The 19855-nt window shown below is 50.8% G+C and overlaps 7 protein-coding genes across 7 annotated transcripts; 2 read left to right on the forward strand and 5 right to left on the reverse strand.

Moving 5' to 3' along the window:
* Positions 1-858: 858 nt before the first annotated feature.
* CTAM01_01213 (short-chain dehydrogenase) lies at positions 859-1829 on the reverse strand (the record flags this gene model as incomplete). Its single annotated transcript, XM_060517255.1, has 4 exons — positions 859-927; positions 985-1084; positions 1180-1708; positions 1787-1829. 4 exons carry the CDS (start codon positions 1827-1829, stop codon positions 859-861), a joined length of 741 nt encoding a protein of 246 aa, XP_060387716.1.
* A 605-nt stretch (positions 1830-2434) lies between these two features.
* Positions 2435-4218, reverse strand: CTAM01_01214 (uncharacterized protein; the record flags this gene model as incomplete). Its single annotated transcript, XM_060517256.1, has 5 exons — positions 2435-2515; positions 2576-3051; positions 3117-3459; positions 3645-3779; positions 3841-4218. 5 exons carry the CDS (start codon positions 4216-4218, stop codon positions 2435-2437), a joined length of 1413 nt encoding a protein of 470 aa, XP_060387717.1.
* A 1367-nt stretch (positions 4219-5585) lies between these two features.
* On the forward strand, positions 5586-6533 carry CTAM01_01215 (uncharacterized protein; the record flags this gene model as incomplete). The annotated part of the gene is made up of 3 exons (XM_060517257.1): positions 5586-5649; positions 5723-6033; positions 6099-6533. The coding sequence occupies 3 exons, from the start codon at positions 5586-5588 to the stop codon at positions 6531-6533; spliced, it is 810 nt and encodes a 269-aa protein (XP_060387718.1).
* A 176-nt stretch (positions 6534-6709) lies between these two features.
* On the reverse strand, positions 6710-8215 carry CTAM01_01216 (aminotransferase; the record flags this gene model as incomplete). Its single annotated transcript, XM_060517258.1, has 3 exons — positions 6710-7405; positions 7462-7805; positions 7864-8215. The coding sequence occupies 3 exons, from the start codon at positions 8213-8215 to the stop codon at positions 6710-6712; spliced, it is 1392 nt and encodes a 463-aa protein (XP_060387719.1).
* Positions 8216-9162: 947 nt separating this feature from the next.
* On the reverse strand, positions 9163-11000 carry CTAM01_01217 (cytochrome P450; the record flags this gene model as incomplete). The annotated part of the gene is made up of 5 exons (XM_060517259.1): positions 9163-9587; positions 9640-10272; positions 10331-10399; positions 10471-10555; positions 10620-11000. The coding sequence occupies 5 exons, from the start codon at positions 10998-11000 to the stop codon at positions 9163-9165; spliced, it is 1593 nt and encodes a 530-aa protein (XP_060387720.1).
* Positions 11001-11500: 500 nt separating this feature from the next.
* Positions 11501-13600, forward strand: CTAM01_01218 (uncharacterized protein; the record flags this gene model as incomplete). The annotated part of the gene is made up of 2 exons (XM_060517260.1): positions 11501-11579; positions 11646-13600. The coding sequence occupies 2 exons, from the start codon at positions 11501-11503 to the stop codon at positions 13598-13600; spliced, it is 2034 nt and encodes a 677-aa protein (XP_060387721.1).
* A 511-nt stretch (positions 13601-14111) lies between these two features.
* Positions 14112-17202, reverse strand: CTAM01_01219 (uncharacterized protein; the record flags this gene model as incomplete). Its single annotated transcript, XM_060517261.1, has 2 exons — positions 14112-16668; positions 16745-17202. The coding sequence occupies 2 exons, from the start codon at positions 17200-17202 to the stop codon at positions 14112-14114; spliced, it is 3015 nt and encodes a 1004-aa protein (XP_060387722.1).
* Between the last annotated feature and the right edge of the window lie 2653 nt (positions 17203-19855).

The raw sequence follows: 19855 nt of genomic DNA on the forward strand, positions 1-19855 counted from the left end.
AATTGCATCATCACTCAAAGCAACTGCCAAGTGAAGTTTGGAATGGTAAGCCTTAACCAGCATGCCAAAATGCTTCTACATGGAACAAGCTGAGAGTAAACGACCGGTCAAAATAAGCACGTCGATATTGGCACAGGCAATTACCCAATTCAGGGGTGCCCTTGAGACGCATCTATGCTGGTAAGCAAGTGATTATGTGTATTGAACACACTTATGCTTCATATGTGCATACATCTAAGCAAAAAGGTGGAGCACAGGCGATCGGAAAATTTAACTTCTTGCTTAGTTTGAGTCTTTGCGTAAGCAGTTACTTTTGTATTATCTCGCTAATAGCACAATGTTCAGACCCTTTGCGATGTAGCGATACGACCAGCAAGGCTTAGTGAACTTGAACTTTCTCAGGTAAGGTAAGGTAGGTAACAGACATGTAACATGCTACGCGCTAAATTTAGTTGGGTTCACAGCACCGTTAACCGTAACGCAGAGGGATCCCCCAATACTACAGTATACATGGAGGCAACAACATCAACATGAAGTTTAGTTATCTCGTTAGTATGGCTTGGTGAAAGCTTTTGCACATGATTCCTTCCCCAATGGATTCAGTCACAGGTTTTAGGTCTACCCGACAACCACTAGAAGAGTTATACAGCTATTCTCAAAACTCCGAGTTTTCGAATAGCTCAGAATGTCACGATAGACATGGAAATACGGTGTCAAAGGGTGATTATGATCATACAATGACAGCAGGGAGTGGGATAAAACAGTAGAAAAGTGTTATTGATCTCGTCTATGGACACTTTCCCGGCGATTTTGACCCTTTGGTCAAACAGAATAGATGATTTTAGCCACAGAATGCCTTCACCACGGAAGCTCCTTGTGATCATAGGTGCGGAATGCAGCTGCAGTCTCCCGAGTCGCTTGATCAATCTGCTCAACAGTTAGTTTCGAGCAATGCAGCTCGTATAACCATCCGAGCATGCATACCTCAGTGAGAATGGAGTCCGTCGCCTCAGCGACAGAGACAGGGGCCTCCTTTTTTCCGAACCTGACCGCAGCAGCGTTGCCCATCTCCGTTTGCATCCACCTTTTCACCCCGCAAAGACATTCATTAGCGATCATTATCGAACGGTATGCAAAGCAGAAGATGAGGAGGGGAGAAAGAGAGAAGTGACGGCTTACCCTGGGTGCAGAGCAAGGGCGATTAGACTCTCGTTCTCCCTCCCAATCCTGCGGACCATGAAGTTGACCGCGGCCTTGGAGGAGCCGTAGGCCGCGCAGGGCGAGGCATACCGAGGGACCTCGCCCAGACTCCCGGCAATACTCGAGATCACGACAAACTTTGGTGTCGACGATCTCGCTAAGAGGCGCCACGTAGCCTGGAATAGAAGCAAGGGCGCAACGGCGTTTACAGTGAAGCAGTCGAGGACGTCTTCAATTGGTGTCTCCGCAGCCGGGGTAGGGGCCTTGCTGATGCCCGCGTTGGCGATTACCACGTCGATCGTATCCACTCCATGATCGTGGACCAGTTTCTCAATCGCAAGCGAGGCGTCCTTCGGGGAACGGCTGTCGATTGTGATGGTGATTAGTCTGCTTCCGGAGTGGGTGCGAAAGCTGAGCAAATCGGAGGCCTGGTCTTGAGAGCGCGTTGCGGCAATGACTGTGGTGTTGGGCCGTTGGAGGAGCGCCTCGGCGAGGCCGCGACCGAGGCCTGCTCAGTTGATGCCCAGTTAGATCCAGGTGTACCGAACGGGGCTTTTTGAGAAAGTAAATTTGATGAGGCACGTACCGCGACCCGCTCCAGTGATCAAGTATGTGGCGCTTTCTGACATGGCTTGGGATAACTTCGGAGAGTGATGAAAAGTCCGTTCACGGTCTTGGGAACCGGGAAGATGTCCGTTTAATGGCGGTGTGATCTTAAATATGTATTTCGAGGCAGTCTCTTTATAACAGGGGGCGGTATGATGACATGCTGTTGTGCATAAGCTGAGTTTCGATCGCTTTTGCCCCAGGTCAGCATGTACTATGCTTCGAGATGCCATATTGGAAGCGGTAAGCATAGCTGAGGCAATCTTCTGCTCGGGCTATAATTCAATACTACCGAGAAAGTTACGTGTATAGGTTATACAGCCTCGAACCTTCCTTTCCCACAGTCCGCCCACATCCCACATCTCTTGTGCTTCTTCTATGTAGTCACTTAGAAGTCACAACTCAGCCCAACTCGGTCTTTTGCCCAACAGACCGTATATCCACTTTCATACTTCTCATCTCCATCCTCCAGAGTGAATCTCATGTGTTTAGTGATCTGGTCCAACCAACCAAAATCGCATCCAAGTGTCGCGTCGAGCTGCCGTTTGAGAATGCAGCCTAGATCAGTCGTGTGAAGCACAACGCTACCATGTGAATGGACTTTCTAGTCCTTCGCATACTTGTCAGTTTACCATTTGCTTTTGAGGTTTCTGTCGTGCAGGAGCCGAGCAACGAAGATGATGGCTCCTCCTCCGAGCAGACAACACCCCTAAGAATATGCCGTTAGCAATGATTTCTGATCAATAAGACGGAGAAATGCAAGACTTACTGCAAAGATGATCAGAGAATGGTACCCGGCTCGGGTCTCACTTGTAATCAACGCGCCAGCGATTGGACTGCCGGTCAAAAACGCCATGGACGTAACGGTGCCAAAAGCGCCGAGCCTTGCGCCCAACTTATCAGCAGGGATGATTTGGCCGGTGGCGGTAGGCATGACTGAGATGAAAACCCCAGATGCGAAGCCGTAGAGGCAGGCAAAGCCAGCCAGAACGCCAGGGGTTGTAGCAGGGAGCCACATCGCCACGCACAAAAGCCCACATAGAAGGATCATGGGGTAGAGAAAGTTCAGCCGTCCGATGCGGTCCGCCGCATGACCGCCACTATGAAAGTTAGTTTGCTGAAGAATGTGGGTGGAGACAGGGAAGACTGCGTACATAATACGACCAAAAAGACTGGCCGCGTTGATCAGCGGGAGAAGGTAAGGCCGAATGGTCGAATTCGGATCAAGGGCGACGCAAAACGGCTCTAGATTTTGTTAGACGGCGATTTGCAGGGTACGAAGCCGAAAAGATGTGGGTTCATGCACTTACCAATGTAGTAGAACGGAACGTAAATGCCGAGACTTGAGATGACTGCTCCGGCTGAGAGACAAGAGTATCGGATGTCGAGAAAGCCTTTGTAGTCAAGCAGATCCCTAAGAGATCTCATCTTTCTCTTGGGCCGTTTAGACGAGGAGACGGCTATGGCTATAGCGTAGCAGATGACCATGATCAGGGCCCCGACACGCAGTGCCCACGGAAAACCAATGGTGGGAATCAGTTTGGAGAACATGATTGGCAGGCAAACTCCTCCGAAACTGCTACCGGAGGCGACGATTCCCATGGCCAGAGCACGCTTGCGGTGGAAATACTGCCCTGCAACCGTGAGAGCGGGCTATCACACTGGAGTCAGTATGTTCAAGAGCTTACAATGACCCGAGAGGTTACTAGGGATCAAGATTCATCTGCATGAATCTAGCATGCCATCACCGGACCCGGTCCACTTGTCCTCCATATGTCCAGAGTGTGGGGCCGAGGATGAGCGTTGGTAGTTCAACAGGAGGAGAGTAAACTACTTACTTGCACTCCATAGGCGACTGTGAGGCCGAAGAGAAGTGATTGGGCCAGAAATTGCTGCCAGATTGCATTCGGCTGCGTGAAGGATGTCGCAAGCATGGAGCCGGCACCACCAATGGCAGCGAACAGGTAGAGCCACTCACATGAAAGTTAGCGAATTTATAACCGAGGAGTGGGACTTGGGAGCAGGGCTACATACTTTGGGACCGTAGAGATCAAATAGTGCTCCGGCAACAGCACCTGACAGATACATCAGGGTGATCTGCAGGGTTCCGATGAAGGAAATGGCGGTGGGCGAGTAATTCTTCAGGTACTCTTGTTGATAAAATGTCTGGAAGAAGCCGAAGCTGTTCACGACACCGAAAGATGCGAAGTAAACGAGGAAGGAGCCCGCAACGGCAAGCCATGCCTGGGTACCGCCCTCCGGGTAGACTTCATGTTCTGGTTCTGCAGGGGATGATTCTCCGTCTCCGTGCTGGGTTCCGGAGATGGATTCAGGGTCCGGGTCCGAAGAGGGGACGATGGAGCCGCCCTGCTTCTCAGACTGAGACTGATCTGATAGAGTGTTACCTGCCATAGTTCACAACGTGAACTGGCCTGCTTAAAAAGTGGGTTAGGTAGCAAGTATGCTTACAGCGAGGATGATTGGCGACCGCGACGAAACCGTCAGTGGCAGTAACGATTCTGAGTGGTCGACTTGCCGCCTTACCAAGGTGAGAAGACGAGCAGGTGAGGAGGTGAGGGTTTGATGATAGAAGAAAGACGCACCAAGGCAAGTAACAGGCAGGTTATAGTTTATATACCATGTCAGACGCGGACATTCGTATTCATCCACACATGCATTCAACCCGTGTGACGGTCCGTACACGGTGGATCAGATGTGGGTGCCACTAAGGTGGAAAGGGACAACAACATCCCAGGGTTACACTCGAAATTGATAAATCGCGTCTTCGTTCGGCTATATGGCAGCATATCTGATAAATGACTTGACCTAGACCTAGCATTACCCTGTTTTAATGTACGAAATATGAAAAGCTTGTGTCTTTACACAACCAATCATAAAAAACCATATCTCGGGCGGATATATGTGGAGTGTAGTTCCACAGAACCCTTATGGATAGTTTGTACACGCGCACTGACATGGGTGTTGCCCCCCGGGACCGACCTCCGGGAGGGGCTTCCGGAGGGGCTTCCGGAGGGGTCCGGCATTGCCGCTTTCAACAATTTTCTCCATAATACAACCGAATCGACCACTCCTTTGAACATGTGGTACATTGCCCATGGCGTTGGCTGGTATGCCGGCAGCTTAAGGTTTGTGTAATGGTCTTTGTCTCCACGCCAGCCCAATTTTCCTACAAAACTCAAATCCTTTTCAGTCTTCGATTCTTTCCAGTCGCCATCAGCGCCACGACACGATTTACAGCGTACTTATGGTAGACCACAACGCATGGCTGCTATGTGGTACTACATGCAGACCCTTAGGAAACATTCTCCTTTCCTGACACAATGTTGTTCCACTCTTCTTCCCGAGACACGGAGCATTTCAGAGAGTCATTGGAGCCCGTAATTACGGACACATTCGAGTCATTTTTCACATTCGAGTCAATGTTTACTTTCAGAAGTTGAACTGCCTTTCTCGGCGCCAAGATCCCGCCCTGGATCACGGATGCCCTCAGCACTCGTCACGATCTCTTTGGGACCGCAGTAGGGTTGCATTAGTCCCCATCACGGCTTCAACACCCGTCCCCGCAGGCCGTGCTTCTGAGTTCCAATCTTCTGATTCGGGAAGATCCAACCCTTCCCGCATGCTCTCGGGACTTGGCCTCAACGAGAATATATATTACCGGATTACTTGGCGGTCTCTTCGGCTCTCTCGGACGAATATCGTTCTCGGAAGCTCTTGTTAAGTGTGAATTTTGGCGTTTCGGTTGAAGTACCCTGAGAATGGCAGGCAACGTTGTTAGCGAAAGGAGACGGCAACAGAATAGAGAGGCCCAGCGAACCTACAGTAGGTTGCATCCGGATACCCCACCCGCGAGCTAAGCAGTGGAAGTAGCGTAAGTGATGCTGACACCCTATAGGGAAAGGCCTACTCAAGCGCATCGAGGATCTCGAGAATCAACGGAGTGCGTCCCCGGCAGGTTCAGGCGGGAGTGGCACCACCAAACCGACGCCGACTTCAACGAATAATCACGAGACGCAACGAGATCACCAAACTATGGCCCCTTCCGACGACGAGGCTTTCTCATTTCGGTCCTCTCCGATATCCAGAGCGCTTAGTCTAGACCCCATCATCGAATCTACCCTCAACCCACGGCGTGGTTTTATGGACCCGCTGTCGGGCTACCCAACTTTCGATCATGATGACAACTCCGCAAACACAGATACCCAGGTAAGAAAAATTTAATGGTGTGTCGAAGACTTTCTTATGTCAATGCTGAGACTATCGGCATGTAGACAGGCATATCATTATCTTCTTGGTTGAAAAACCAGGAGGCCAACGAAGCCATCTTTGGAAATCAGTCCACTATAGGCGGAGTTGGCGGAACAGTACTCCACGCGGCTGTTGTGCACGGCAATGAGGCCATCGTCAAACTACTGATCGAAAAGGGAGGAGACCTAAATGCGCTGACGCAACAGCGCAAGGACACGCTTCATCTGGCCGTAGAGAGTAACCAGATGAACATCGTCCGCCTCGTGCTCAAGGCGGGTGCCAATGTGAACAGCGTAGATGGGTGCGGGCACTCGGCTCTCTTCAAAGCCATTTTAGGCGGGAACGAGGACCTGGTGCGTTTGCTTTTGGAATATGGTGCCGATGTCAATCAGTCTATTGCACTTGTCCCCGAGGCATCAAGAATAGGCGTCACAAGTGTTGCATCTGGCTTTGTATGACACTACTAAATGATTTGTATAAATTCAAGAAAAGGAAAATAACTATCGCATGTCGTATTACCTACATGAAGAAAAAGAAATTTGCTGCGTCTATCGGGGATGCGACTCATGCTTCTTAAATGCACCCAAAGGGCAAGGTATGGGTTCATCCCCATCACAATACAATGGGAACTGCCTCAGCCGAGAACATCAAGCAAAAGTCCATGGAGCTTGGCAACAATCAGATCCACCTCTTTCTCGCTGACAGTATATGCAGGAGCAATTGTAATGTGGTCTCCAGAAATACCATCGGCAGTTCCAGCTCCTGGATAGAAATAAACGTTCCATGGCTCAGAGAGACCAGTCTGACTTATCCTAGCAGATATGGCATCCTCTGCAGGGAAAGGCTGCTTCGTGGCCTTATCCTTGACGAACTCGACCGCCCACATCAGCCCCCGGCCTCGAATGTCCCCAACATTGGGATGACCGCTCAGAGCAGCGCGCAGAGCCGCTCCCAGACGCTCTCCCATGCGCATCGAGTTTTCCACGAGACCTTCCCTCTTGATGATACGTTGAACGGCAACACCCGCTGCGCATGCCACGGGGTGCGAGCTAAAAGTGTGCCCGTGGTTCCAGACGCCGGATCCTCCGTCGATGGCATCGACCACCCTCTGATGAACGAGCATCATTGCGACGGGTGCGTACCCGCCAGCGACGCCCTTTGCTACTGTCTGGATGTCGGGGATCACATCTTCCTGTTGCCAGGCATGGTAGGTCCCCGTGCGGCCGATGCCGCAGAAAACTTCGTCAAGGATTAGCAGTGCCGAATGCTTGTCGCATACCGCTTTGATAGCCTTGAAGTATCCCGGAGGCGCAGTGTGGCAGCCCAGTGCCTAATTTTGTCAGTCAACGGTTCCCTAAACGTGATGGAGAAGCTTTGAAAACTCACACTTCCGCTGACCGTTTCTGCAATAAAGGCACAGACATTGTTGGGTCCGCGAAGCTCGAATTCGGCGTCGAGCTCACACGCCAGTCTCTCGACGTACTCCTCCGTAGTCTCGCCATCGAGCATGCCGCGATACATGTTGGGCATCGAGACAAAGGATACCATGTCGCTCTTGAGGAGCGGCTCAAACGGTTTACGGAACGCGACTTTGCCGCTCAACGCAAGTGAGCCCAGAGTGGTTCCGTGAAAGGCACCCGCTCGGGCTATGAAGCCCGCCCTATTGGGTACGCCAAGTTCCGCAAAGTACTTTACTGCGAGTTTCATTGCTGCCTCGACAGCCTCCGAGCCTTGCATCATTTAGCAAGGTACAAGACATGGGGCGATTTAGCTACTAGATAGACTTACCAGAGCTCATGATGGTTCCTTTTGCAAGCTTTCCATTCGTAGTCTCAATCACCGCCTTGGCGAGTTCTTCGGCCGGCCGGTTGGACTGATTCAAGGCAAAGCAGTAGGACACGCTCTGCATCTGCTCGACAACAGCCTGAGTAACCTCAGTGTTCCCATGGCCGAGACAGGCGACGGCAGGGCCTGCACACGCCTCAAAGATGCGGCGGCCATCTTCGAGTATCAAGTACGACCCTTTGCCAGAGGCTACAATCGGCGGCGGCTTTCTGTGGATGTTGGGATGCAAAATGCTGGTCTTGGACTGGTCGATGACTGGCGTTCTCTCAGCTGGTGCAACTTTGGGGACGGCCATGGTGAAGGTTTGAGTGTGGGGCAATAAACACAGTATTCGGGTGCAAGTTAAGCGCGACGAGATGAGGTAATTTGGAATGTTTATAGACTGACTAGACTTGAAATAATTACAACAGTAGATTAAAAGGGAACGCCTAGAATTACGAAGAAAAATATCAGGTTGACGCTACTACTCGACAATGTTCAGTGTTGCTGAGTTGTCTCTCAAATGTGCTTACTTGCTGTACAAAACCATATCTACAAACCTTGATTACCCGGTAAGTTTCCAGCTTAGTCGCACCGGCGTGCGGACCCGTCGCCAAATTACCTAGCTTTTCTGATTTCCCTTTTCATCGTTGCTTCTCTGCCTTCCTTTTCTTAATCCCGTTGCGTTTTACTTGTGTTTCTCTTCCGTAAAGGAGAATTCAGACAGCATAAGTACCTGATCTTGGTAGACGCCTTTGAGAATATAAATCTGCACTGATGTGGCTAGGCCTCGTTGGATTAGAACAGATATATGTAAACTTATCAAGTTCATGGGTATTGCAGCAACTAAGCCCAGATAGCTGTCAATGGCATTCAGTGTATTCAAAGTGGTAAATCGAATTGATGTGTCTTCCGTAAGGGTACTAATTGCTGGGGTATTGAGAGAAGACGATCATCTTGTACATCTTATTTTGATTTCTTGAGTTGTAGAGCCAACACCATCGAATAAGGTAGAGTTGGCAAGGTACAGGAAAGAGTGACTTTGTCCCTTTGCTTTCATTAAGGTACCACTCCCAATATCCTGGCTCGAATGATAAGTATTATAAAGCCAGAAACGTCAAAAGTCGATACGTTGGGGTCCTTCCACTTGAATGAGGACGCCGAGAAGAAGTCAGTAAATTGAATCACAAGATCAAAGAGTTTCTCTTTTCTAGCAAAGTGCAAGACAACAACTCCTCTCGCGTTCATTGCAATAAACTAGAGCTAGAGCTGTCTGCGCCTAAACAGTATCTCCTGTTCCTCCCCCGGAGTGATCATCGCCCCCTTAATCCCGTTCTGAGGTCTCCCTGCCTCCTTATCAACAAGGTCCAATTCGAAATTATCAACCAAATGAAGTATGATGAGCTTGATGATCGCACTACCGAAGAAACGGCCGGGACAGGCCTGGCGCCCGAACCCGAAATGCAATTGCTCGGAAGAGTAACTTGTGAACTGGTTTCTATGAGCACCACCGTCGGCCGCGTTCATCCGTTTATTATGGAAACGAAGACCGTCAAACTCTTCGGGAGAGGAGTAGACTTCAGGATCCCACGAGACCATAGATGAGGGAGCGAGGATGTGAGTCCCTACCGGAAGATGAACGCCGTTTGAAAGGGTTACGGGCTTCATGACCTGTCTTGAAAATGCAGCTTTTCACCTCATTAGCTTGAGCATCTGAACATGGTATCAGTGGCCCCTTACTCAATGTGGTAGGGTTCATTCTTTGAGACTCCTTCAAAAAGCTGTCAAGCTTTGTTAAGCTGCTAAGGATCGCCGCCTCTTTTGTGTTTGGCTCTTGGCGCTTCCGCGCCTCTTGGTTCTCTTCTCGGATGGTGTCCTGATACTTCGGCATTGCCGCCAAATCCAGGACCGCATTGGTCAAGGTGACGCCTGAAGCGTGAAGAGAACCAAATCCTGAGACGAGACACATCTCGGCTACGAAGCCGTCACTCTTAGGTGACTTGTCCTTAGCTGCGTTATCAGTCATCCACTGCAGAAGGTCATTCGGTCTTTCCCACTCCTTTCCGGAAGCTCGAGCTGCCGCTTCCGCCGCACGGCGCTGCTTTATGATCGGAATCAACATGTCTCTGGCAGTAGCTTGTCGCTTCCACACATCGCAAATGCCTGAGACAAAACCTCCTCTGGCGGCAAAGGGACGCAAGGGTCGAGACCATGCCTTGAGGGCCCAGCCGCCGGCGAACAAGTCGTCAAGAAAGCCCACCATGGTATCGAGCCAGACCTCGTCGCGGCTCAGGTCCGGACCAACAGTCATGCGAGAGACGACTAGGGCCATGATTTTGATCATGCGAGGCCAAAGTGCAGCAGCGGACCATTCTGAAGGGTTGAGCTGTTAGATTACTGGGCTTTCATGGTTCCTAAGCCAACTACTTACCTTGACCAGCAGGCAGGTGCAAGGAGCACGCGTACTCAACTTCTTCTCGCATACCGGGGAGCAATGCACCTTTTTGGTGTCAGTAACCTTGGATTCCTCGTTTTCATCAGAAGACTATGGTGGCTGCTAGTATCACGTACCAACTTGTCGTGTCAAGTCCGTCTGCACTGAATGGAACAGAAGATGGTCCGCAATCCGCAGCCATTCGTAATCGCCAATGATTCGCTACATATACATCCATCAGTTAATTGTTCAGAGTGTTTCGGACCATTATTGGACAATATCATACCGTCTGACTCGCAGCATGCACGTCGACCACATCCGTTCCCTTGGCATTGAGCTCCTCGACAAACTTGGGTGCAACAATCACCACGAAGCCGTCGATGCCCCAGACCTGATAGACGCCATCTCGAAACCTCTCCCAGCCCTCTTGGAGGATGGACTTGAAGTTGTGCACGTACTTTTCTGAGGCAGAGGCGTAGTTCTTATCTTCGCCGAGATTCAAGACAGGGACGCGGACTTTCGGCTCTTTCCAGCGGTACAGGCTAATGAGGGACGGAACGACTTTGTAGAGAACGATAACGACGAGAAAAGAGGCTGCGATGGTGAAGCTCTCGGTAAGCGTTCTATCGAAGAGGTACCTACGCGGACCGGAAAGTAGGTCGGACATCTTAGCGGTAATTGCTAGGGCTTCATAGAACAGAAGTCGACGAAAGGTTCCGGCAGCAGGCGGAAGTATGTCGCCGTTTAAGATTAAAAAGTATATGAATGACATTGATACTCTTGCAACTTCTCATGAAGCTGACAGGGATCTTTTATGGAGTGGAGTTGTTGCAGCATGGTTGCTTGTGGATCGGGTAATCAAGCACGTAAGCAACCAGATAATCACAAACCAGGCATATTATGCACGTGTAAGTCGGCAAAATATCGTAAGCTTGGCATATTGAAAGGTAAACTCAGACGTATAAGCACGCAACTTCTCGAATGGTGCTCCAAGTAGGCCGCCAGAGAAGGCTCGTCGCGGCCACGTCTTGAGAAGAGCTGGAGATAGTATGTTTAATGTCATATGAGAAATCCAGCAAGACGATTGTTCCAATTTAAAGAGGAACGCTACAGCTTTGTAACAATTGCAAAAAGTCGTTTTCGTTGTATACTAAAATTCCAGTCATCATGGGCGACATCATTGATCTGCCGGACCAATCTAAATTCGCGAGAAATCACTTCCAAGTCCTATCTCCAACGAATGAAGGTAAAGTAGTGGTCATCCCTTACCTACATCAGGCACAGCTCTAGTCCTTTATCTAACCATCGTCAGCCGTCTATGAATTCTCTTGGAAAGCCTACACAAATCCGATTCGCGGCAACGATTGGCAAACCATCGACATTGTCTTCGATATTATCCCAACAGATACCTCCAACAACACACGGCTGGGCCACGCGTGGGACGATGACTGGCGCTTCTCCATCTCGACATCTAAGCTTGCGACCGATTTTCTCTCTGGATGTCTACGCGCATCCCTAAAAAGCGGCCTTGGGTGCGGCCCCCGCGTCGCCAAGCTCATCGTGCCGCTCGTTAAGGGGCAAATCGTTCGATCCGATATCATCCCGCTCCGCTTTATTGACTGCGAGTTCGTAGACGCCCGGTCATCCCTAGCAGAGCCACTGAGATTCTTTTCAGGTCTGCCTGTTCAAGTCTCTCAACTAGACGACCTCGCAGAACTACTCGGAGTGTCTGCGGGTGGCCTCATCCTTCAGGCACTGCCGCCCGGGATTGAGTCACTCGAAGCCCGCTCGTTCTCACAATTCGTCGAAGCTGAGACGGAGAACCGCTTGTCCTTCCCGTGGATAACGACGCCGACAGCTCCTAAGACCCTAGTCATCGTTGAGGGCAGTCGTCAGCACCCCAGCGATGGAGGCACGGGACCCAATATCTATCTCGCCGCCATGGCTCTGGGAATTAAGATGGTCGTTCTCGATGTCCCAGGCCACTGGTTAGAGGGTCCTGAGTATGAACACTGGCGAGAGGCTTTCATCCCCATCGAAATGTCCCAGCCTCCGGACGAAGGATTCGCAGACCGAATTGCACAGGCAGTCGCCACTTACCAAGGGAAAGTCGACGGTATTATCACTTTTTGTGACTCGTTCCAACATCAAGTAGCCCTGGCGGCGCAAAAGCTTGGTCTCCCAAGCTCCAAGCCCGAAGCCCTCATGACCGCCACCAATAAGTATGCAACCAGCGTCTTCGAGGGACGAAAGTCGCATCTTGTCTCGAGCACACAGGAGATCCTCCAGGTCGCGGCTACGCAAGGCAGCTCTCTGTTCCCCTGCATCATCAAGCCCTGCAACGGCTGGAGCTCCGAGGGCGTATTCCTTATCAACAACAACACCGAGCTCATCGAGGCCATGGGGCCCCTCGACGCGCTCTCCAAGTCCAGGCACGGCAGTGAATTCGTGATTGAGAGGTACTGTGCCGGTCCGGAGGTGGACGCCAACTTTGTTCTCCTGGACGGTGAGATCCTCTTCTTCGAGGTTTGCGATGACTTCCCCAAAAGCGCGGACACAAACGGCTCCAGCTCCGGCGGCGCGAATACATTCATCGAGCTCGACAGCGTGTTCCCCTCGAAGCTCCCAGAATCGGAGATCAACCTGCTCCGGATCTGCTTCCACAACACGCTGCTGAGGCTGGGACTCCGCAACGGCGTCATGCACCTCGAGGGACGAGTGGACAACTCGACGGTCGAGTACCGCAAGGAGGACGACGTTCTCGACCTCCGACCGAGGACCGCCGAAACCCAGAGTCGGGGCGCGATCAAGAGCCCCGAGGCGTGGCTCATCGAGATCAACCCGCGCCCGCCGGGCATGAAGGGCACACAGGTCATCGAGTCCACGCACGGCGTCGATTACTGGGGCCTGGGAATGCTGATCGCGCTGCGAGACGGGGAGCGCACAAAGGCGCTCTGTCACCCTTACAGGAACGGCCCCCAGTACACGTGCGTGATGGTCTTCATCCCCGCGGACTACGACGTTTCTTCGGAGGGCATTTTCGACTCAGGGGATATCTGCGACGATCTGTTCAATCGTCGGCCTGATCTGGCCAAGAACGTGAGCCGGTACGGATGCTTGGTGAAGAAGGGTCAAAAGGTCGCCCACCCGAGCCATGGCGTGAACAGCTTCCTAGCATACTTCAACGTGTTCTCAAGAAAGGGAAGGGAGGATGCGCTGCGGCTTGCCAAGATTGTCAGGGAAGAAGTTCGATTCTCGTTTAAATAGTTGCCGGTTACTATTTACGTGTGCGATAGCCCTGCGGCTCTCAACGAAATGCCCCATTTAAATTCATCTTTGTTGAGGCTCTCTGTATGTTAGCATAGTGACACATCTTCCGATATGAATTCGAGAAAGACGCAAATACTGCGCAACCCATTACGCGAAGATAGAGTTCAACAAGTAGCAGAAGCAGCATCTCGCCATAAGGGAATGTCGTCCCAGTGGCTATTCTTACCCATCAAGCTAAATCGGCTAAGCTTGTATTCCAATACATCGACCCATCAAGCTTGCCCTCAATTTGTGGCCGAACTGAGGTTCAAACTTGTGATTGTGAAAGACCATTAACTTTCAGTTTCGATATGGACTTACCTAAGTAGATATCTGTAGGCATACTCACTACGTTCTGTCACCATGAGAAATGGATATGTAACTCAAAAGTAACGACATGCTATTTATGAAGAACGCAAGCAAGTTGGCAACACTAACGAAAAAAAGTATCAACTCCGTCACTCTTCGCCTACGCTCTTAAAACGTCTGGCCTTGGTATCAAGGCCCTTACGCGCTCATTGATCTGATTACGGAACCCAAGAATGTCCACCGCTTTCGCCAGTAACTTCAAGTTGCAATCTTCCAGGTCTGTGTCGGGCATAGACACCAGACGCCCAAGAAAAATGTCCCGAGTCGATCGTATCCTAGTATGGTTGCCCAACCTTTCTTGTATAGAGATATTAGTGGAACGAATCTGTGACTCGTCTAAGATTCCATTGATTCGACTGAACTTCTTCAGGGTCCGAATGTACAAGCTCTCCTGGTGGATGTCGGTGGAGACTTCGAAGGCCAAGTTGAGAAAGGCCCCAAATACGGGCCAACCCTCCCTCACGTTCACCCAGATTATGGCGTTCGCATCGGCACCTCGATTTAGGAACAAGTAGAACACATCTTGCTCCATCAATTCCCAGAAGTGGTTTTGCGTGGCCAAATTCTCTTCTCGGTTCCATGCTGTGGCATGTTGGACAAGAGCTGTCCAAGCTGTCCAGTTCTTCCTCGGATCAACATTCCATTGGCACTTGTTGAGTAGCAGATCTTGTGTCTTGAGGATGAGATTCACCATTTCAGGACCTTTACGCCTCCATTGCTTGTCTAGCCGAGTCTCCTGGTGACTATCTTTGGGGGTCAGCACTCGGAGGAGGAGCGACGGATCGAAGTTCGAGAGATAGTTCGGATCTTCTGTAAGCTTCCAAGACATGTATTTGATATGTTGATCGGCAATGACTTGTTCCCTCAAAAATGCCGTGGGGGGCGTTTCGGGATCTAGAGTTGCTTGGCCGGTTGAGAACATCAATAACAACGCTCGGTCGAGTTCGTCGAGAATCTTGTGTGTCTCAGCTCCGACTGCGAGAGATTCGCAGAGCACAGCCTCACACTCAAGACATCTTTTTACGAGTGATTGCAAGTCGCATTGCCGATAGACGCCGAATTCCTTTCGGGATACCTGCCCAAAGGCTTGGGCCTTGGTCATGGAAGCATAGATCTTGAGAAGACAGAGTTGAATATTGAAGTCTTCCGGCGCACGCTCCGCAAGAAAGACTGTCATTTTGGCCGTTCTCAGAAAGTCCATCACTGTCCGGTGGAGAAATGTCACCGTACCGGATCTTCGGTTGATCTCTAAAAGTCCACGTGAGCGACTATCCAGTCGCTTCTCGGTATCGATACGAAGAGATTCCATCTTGGATGCCGCGTATGGTTGAATGGGAAGTTTCAGAAAGTAATCCTTGTCTTCGTATCCATTGTCATGGAAGTCATAAGCCATGGCATGTAGAGGTTCGTTCGCCGCAACCGCAATCTGCAGTGTTGTCGCCATTCTTTCGTGGTATTCAACGTCGACTGAATTCAGAATCTGAGTGAAAAATTTGTCAAGCTCAACTGGAACTCTTCTCAAACTTTCTCTGAGGAAGTAAAGACTGTCATGGTTCGTGAGGCCCTTTCGAAGTTGCTTGACGACGAGGTAAACCCAAAGAAACACACCCGACGCTCTTTGCTCGATCTCCTGTATTAGTTCCTCTCCCTGTGATTCTGCTCCTTCCAAAAATTCCCATCTTTCGTGTCGCTGAAGATTGCCTCGGATATACTCAAGGATGTCATTTCGAGTTAAGTCCTGAATGTATAGCTTGTTCTTCTGCCGCCCGAATGCTGCCTCAAAGTCGTTCCAAGGTCGGCTAGAAACACACATCTTGATTCGCGAAGTCTCAACAAGACTTTTCAGGACTTCACACATCTCTGCATGATCCCCGTCGTATTCATCTAAGCCGTCAACGAACAGGCATACACGGAATTCTTCGTCGTGAGCCGCAACTTTGCGAAGCGTGTCACGGAGGCGGTTCAAGGTCCATGACAGGTTACCAATCTCGCTTACTCCGCCAGAGCCAGCATATCTGTTGCCGCACATGGGAAGTATCAGATCGGAGCATTGTCGAAATATGTCGTAGAGAAGAGTCCGCAAAAGACCGTGCTCGGACTTCTGCATATCGGTGCCTGCACTCCAGAAGTAATGACTGGCGATGATAACTCGGCTCGTTTTCGCCCATTCCAGAAGAAGGTCTCGAGTTCTGACTTCGCCTGACACGAATTTCATGAATGTGGACTTCCCCGACCCGGGCTTTCCCGATAGCCAAAAGAACTGTTCGTCGCTTTTGAGCCATTGCGCAAAATTACTCACGGTGCTCTGATCATCACCTTGTGGCTGGTAGACCCATTCGAACGTTTTTTGGTACACCGCTGGGATATTCTCATGTCGGGTCAGCTGGGCATCAAAGCAAAGACTTTTGAGGATATCCTGCTCTTTCCTTATGGAAGCATGAGACAGTGACATTGCCTCAAGCCTCTCTCCTAGACAATCAATCTCCTTGCTGGGCGGTGGATCCTGCCTGTTCCGATCCTGGAATTGGATGACGCTGGCTGCGAACGTCCTCATTTCGAGCGCGTACGAATCGAATTTTGCGGCTTGGTCCAACTGTAGTTTGCGACTTTCCTCCTGCAGCTCCTTGATTTCTCGTGTGCGAAGGTCTTGTGCTTGGCTACAGAATTCTGTGAATCATTTCTTCTGCTGACCGCTGACAGTCCAAATTGCGGTGCGGGAAATTTCTCGCCTACCTTGCGATTGTAATGATCTGAAGCGTCATACCCATCTGAGTCTTTCTCAATCTATCTTCCATGTATTCAATCTCGTTTTTTGCCAAGAAGTGTCTAAGAGCAGCCCGGAAACTTCGCCAAGAACTTTGGGGCATCACCGGTGACTTAAGGCTTTTGACCACTTCCAGCAGCTTCTCGCAATCACTCTGGCTCAGAGTAAGCATTGTGCGTAGTGTGAGGTTTCCCTGACCGGATCTGGGCGCATGGAAATTGAGAAAATAGTTGGCATCATTGCAGCCCGCTGTAAGCTGATCTAAGTATCTCTTCAGCTCCCCGTAAAGGGTCTCCAGGTCCGAAACAGCTGCAGTGGAGCCGGAAGCAGACCGATGAATCTCGACGGTCGATTTGAGTATCCCCCAGGCGAAGTCAACAAATTGCACAACGTTGCTAGCCAAACCTAGAGCCCCAATGGGATCCATGTGAGCGGTTTGTTTGGGAGAGGACTAGCAAAGGCCGAGCAAGAAAGAAAACTTCCAAATGGTAAGGGTGATAAAGACATATGTTTGTGAATACAGATGTTGGGGCCAAGGCTTTATTTACAGGCTTATATCCATCGGCATCCCACAGCCCCTCCTGACTTTCACGTAGGTGGCGCAATTTAAGAGAGGGCTGGAAGATCGTGTTCGTTTTGAAATCATGCAGCAGACTGCAGAACGGGGTAAGGATGAGCTGACAGCCAGCAATCTCAGCCACACTCAGTCAGCTGCAGCAGGCCAAGCGTTCGATGGTTGCATTAACACCAATTTCCCAAGCCAATAGGGAACCCCTTGGCCCGTGTGAGTGTGCCTGATAGGCACAACAAGTGAGGCTGGCTGAAGATCTGATATCGGGCATCAATGGTCAATGCATTATTGCACACATGGCGGACACAATGTGGCGAGAGGTTGCACATCGAATGTTATGCCCGAGGGGTGTCCAGCATTGCAAAAAGGTTTCAGCGTTGCCGCAGGGAGTAGCATTTCAGATCCGGAACCTGATAGGCGTGTAAACTTGCGCTGAGATGCGTCTAAATCATTGAATTGAAGGTGATGAGATGAGGTATAGCTTGTCCAGGTGTTCTGAGAAGAGAGAGAACAGATTCCAACACAATCTACCCCATCGCATAATTATAGAACAGAGGCGAATATATCCCTCTAACTTCTTCAAGACCGATCTCAATAGACAATTCAAATGAGTTTTGCTATTGGGGCAGTACTACGTCTACACGGCAACGCTGAGCATAGTCTCTATCGACGCGCGTGTAAGCAACCAATTGTTCCTCAGTGATGACCTAGTATTGCTGACGAAAGATCTAGTAGCAGCCCTCTACGTCGGTAGTCTGTGCGGCTGCTGGCTAGACCTACTGCTCCTGGTACCGTCCATTTTCGAAGTTGGTCGCCGCTTGTCACCGCACGCAGAAGACCCAAGTTGGCGACCCTCTGCCAACGAGTTTTTCGTCTTTGCTCAGCTCCAGAGACACATTCATACTGGACACCAAACCTAGCAGCTAGTTCAATGTCGTTGTTCTTGCCGCCTATATGTATCAAAGAGCGATCCTATTGTACTTGTATTCAGCGCTCTACCCATATCCACAGTACGATCAGCATGGCCGCCATGATGAGGGTAATGATGACGAGGATAATTTGTCAGTGAAAATGACCCAAGAGGTCCTTTCCAAAGCCCTCGCGAGTCTGGCACAGCTGCTCCCAAGCATCCAAATCAACACGAGCCTATGCGGGCCCATCACTATGGTAGGGTCATGCGTGGTGGACCAGAAACAGCGGAGTTTCCTCCGCGAGCGACTCGACCACACATTCTCTGCCATTGGACTGGGTAACATTCGTCAGACGTCGATGCTGCTACAACACATGTGCGAAGATCGTGATGGAGCCGAAGCGTCAGGGGGACCCGTCGATTCGGGACCGTGGAGTATATGCCGCGTGATGAACGAGCGGCAGTTCTGCATCTCCTTTGCTTGACAATTTCCCATGGCAAGGCTTCTTGTTAGAGACTTGTACCCTCTAACGTTGATGCATAGCGACCTACCTACTCATCCGTGCCGCCGCCGACCCATACTGGTCGATCTCCGATGGGTCTTCGGCGGCGCCGCGCCGTGGACTACCAGCGTGGATGTCATTTTAGAGATATTTTGCAGATCAGGGTTCGGAACGAGATACGCGAGTTCCGAAACGTTGCAACAACGGCCGATGACAGCAAGATACCAGGACACGCGCGCGGCTCTGACGTGTGTAATTCAAGAGTACGGTTTTCTGACTTTGTAGTTCTCTCTGGTCCGCTCCCCTCCTCCACCGGAAGTAGCCCGGCCCCACAACTATCTGCTGAGAAGCGGAATAACGGAGGTGTAGCTCTCGGAAATACGGAGATACGGAAATATCATTTTCACACTCTCCCTTGAATCTCCTTCGGCGTTAGACATGATTGACTCGTACGTGACTGGGAATTTTCCCCGATTCTTCACCTTTGAAAGACGTCCCGTTATAGCCAAACACAAATGTCGTGATCTCAATTGTTGCTGAGCAATTTGTTTGATGGTCTTGGCAGCAGAACGCTAACGGGACCATAATGAGCAAATAACGCCCGAAGGTTTGGCGAGGACTTTGGTCAATGGACAACAGAATGGCAGGCGTTCATCTGAACGACCAGCAGCTCAAGCCCACCTAGGGAGATAGACTATCTTTCAGACATTCCTTGGATGAATGTCAACCGGCCCCCAATATCCTCCCAGGCTCCAGCGCATCACCACCAGCGCAGCTTTACAAATCACCGCTATCTCAACTTCCAACCCACTGCCGAATACGGCCATTCCAGAACGCCAAAAGTGGCTGGAACCCGCGGACTTGTCAACTTGGTCTGTCAGACAGCGAGCCAGACTAGGCTTGACTCGGGCCCAAGCTCCCAGCGAATTGGCACTGGTAGGCATCGAAAGCGTCCAAACTTGAGGGTGGGATGGGCGGCGTCCATCCCGAGCGCGCGGGGGAAAATGTACGCCAGTGCGCCACGCGCCTTGCTAAGCTCTTGCGCCTTTGGCACTAGACCAGCCCAGCCCGACACTTTGAATGCCTCCTGCCCGCC

The sequence above is a fragment of the Colletotrichum tamarilloi genome (assembly GCF_030869305.1).
Source record: "Colletotrichum tamarilloi strain Tom-12 chromosome Unknown Scaffold_3.1, whole genome shotgun sequence".
Classification (NCBI taxonomy): Eukaryota; Fungi; Ascomycota; class Sordariomycetes; order Glomerellales; family Glomerellaceae; genus Colletotrichum; species Colletotrichum tamarilloi.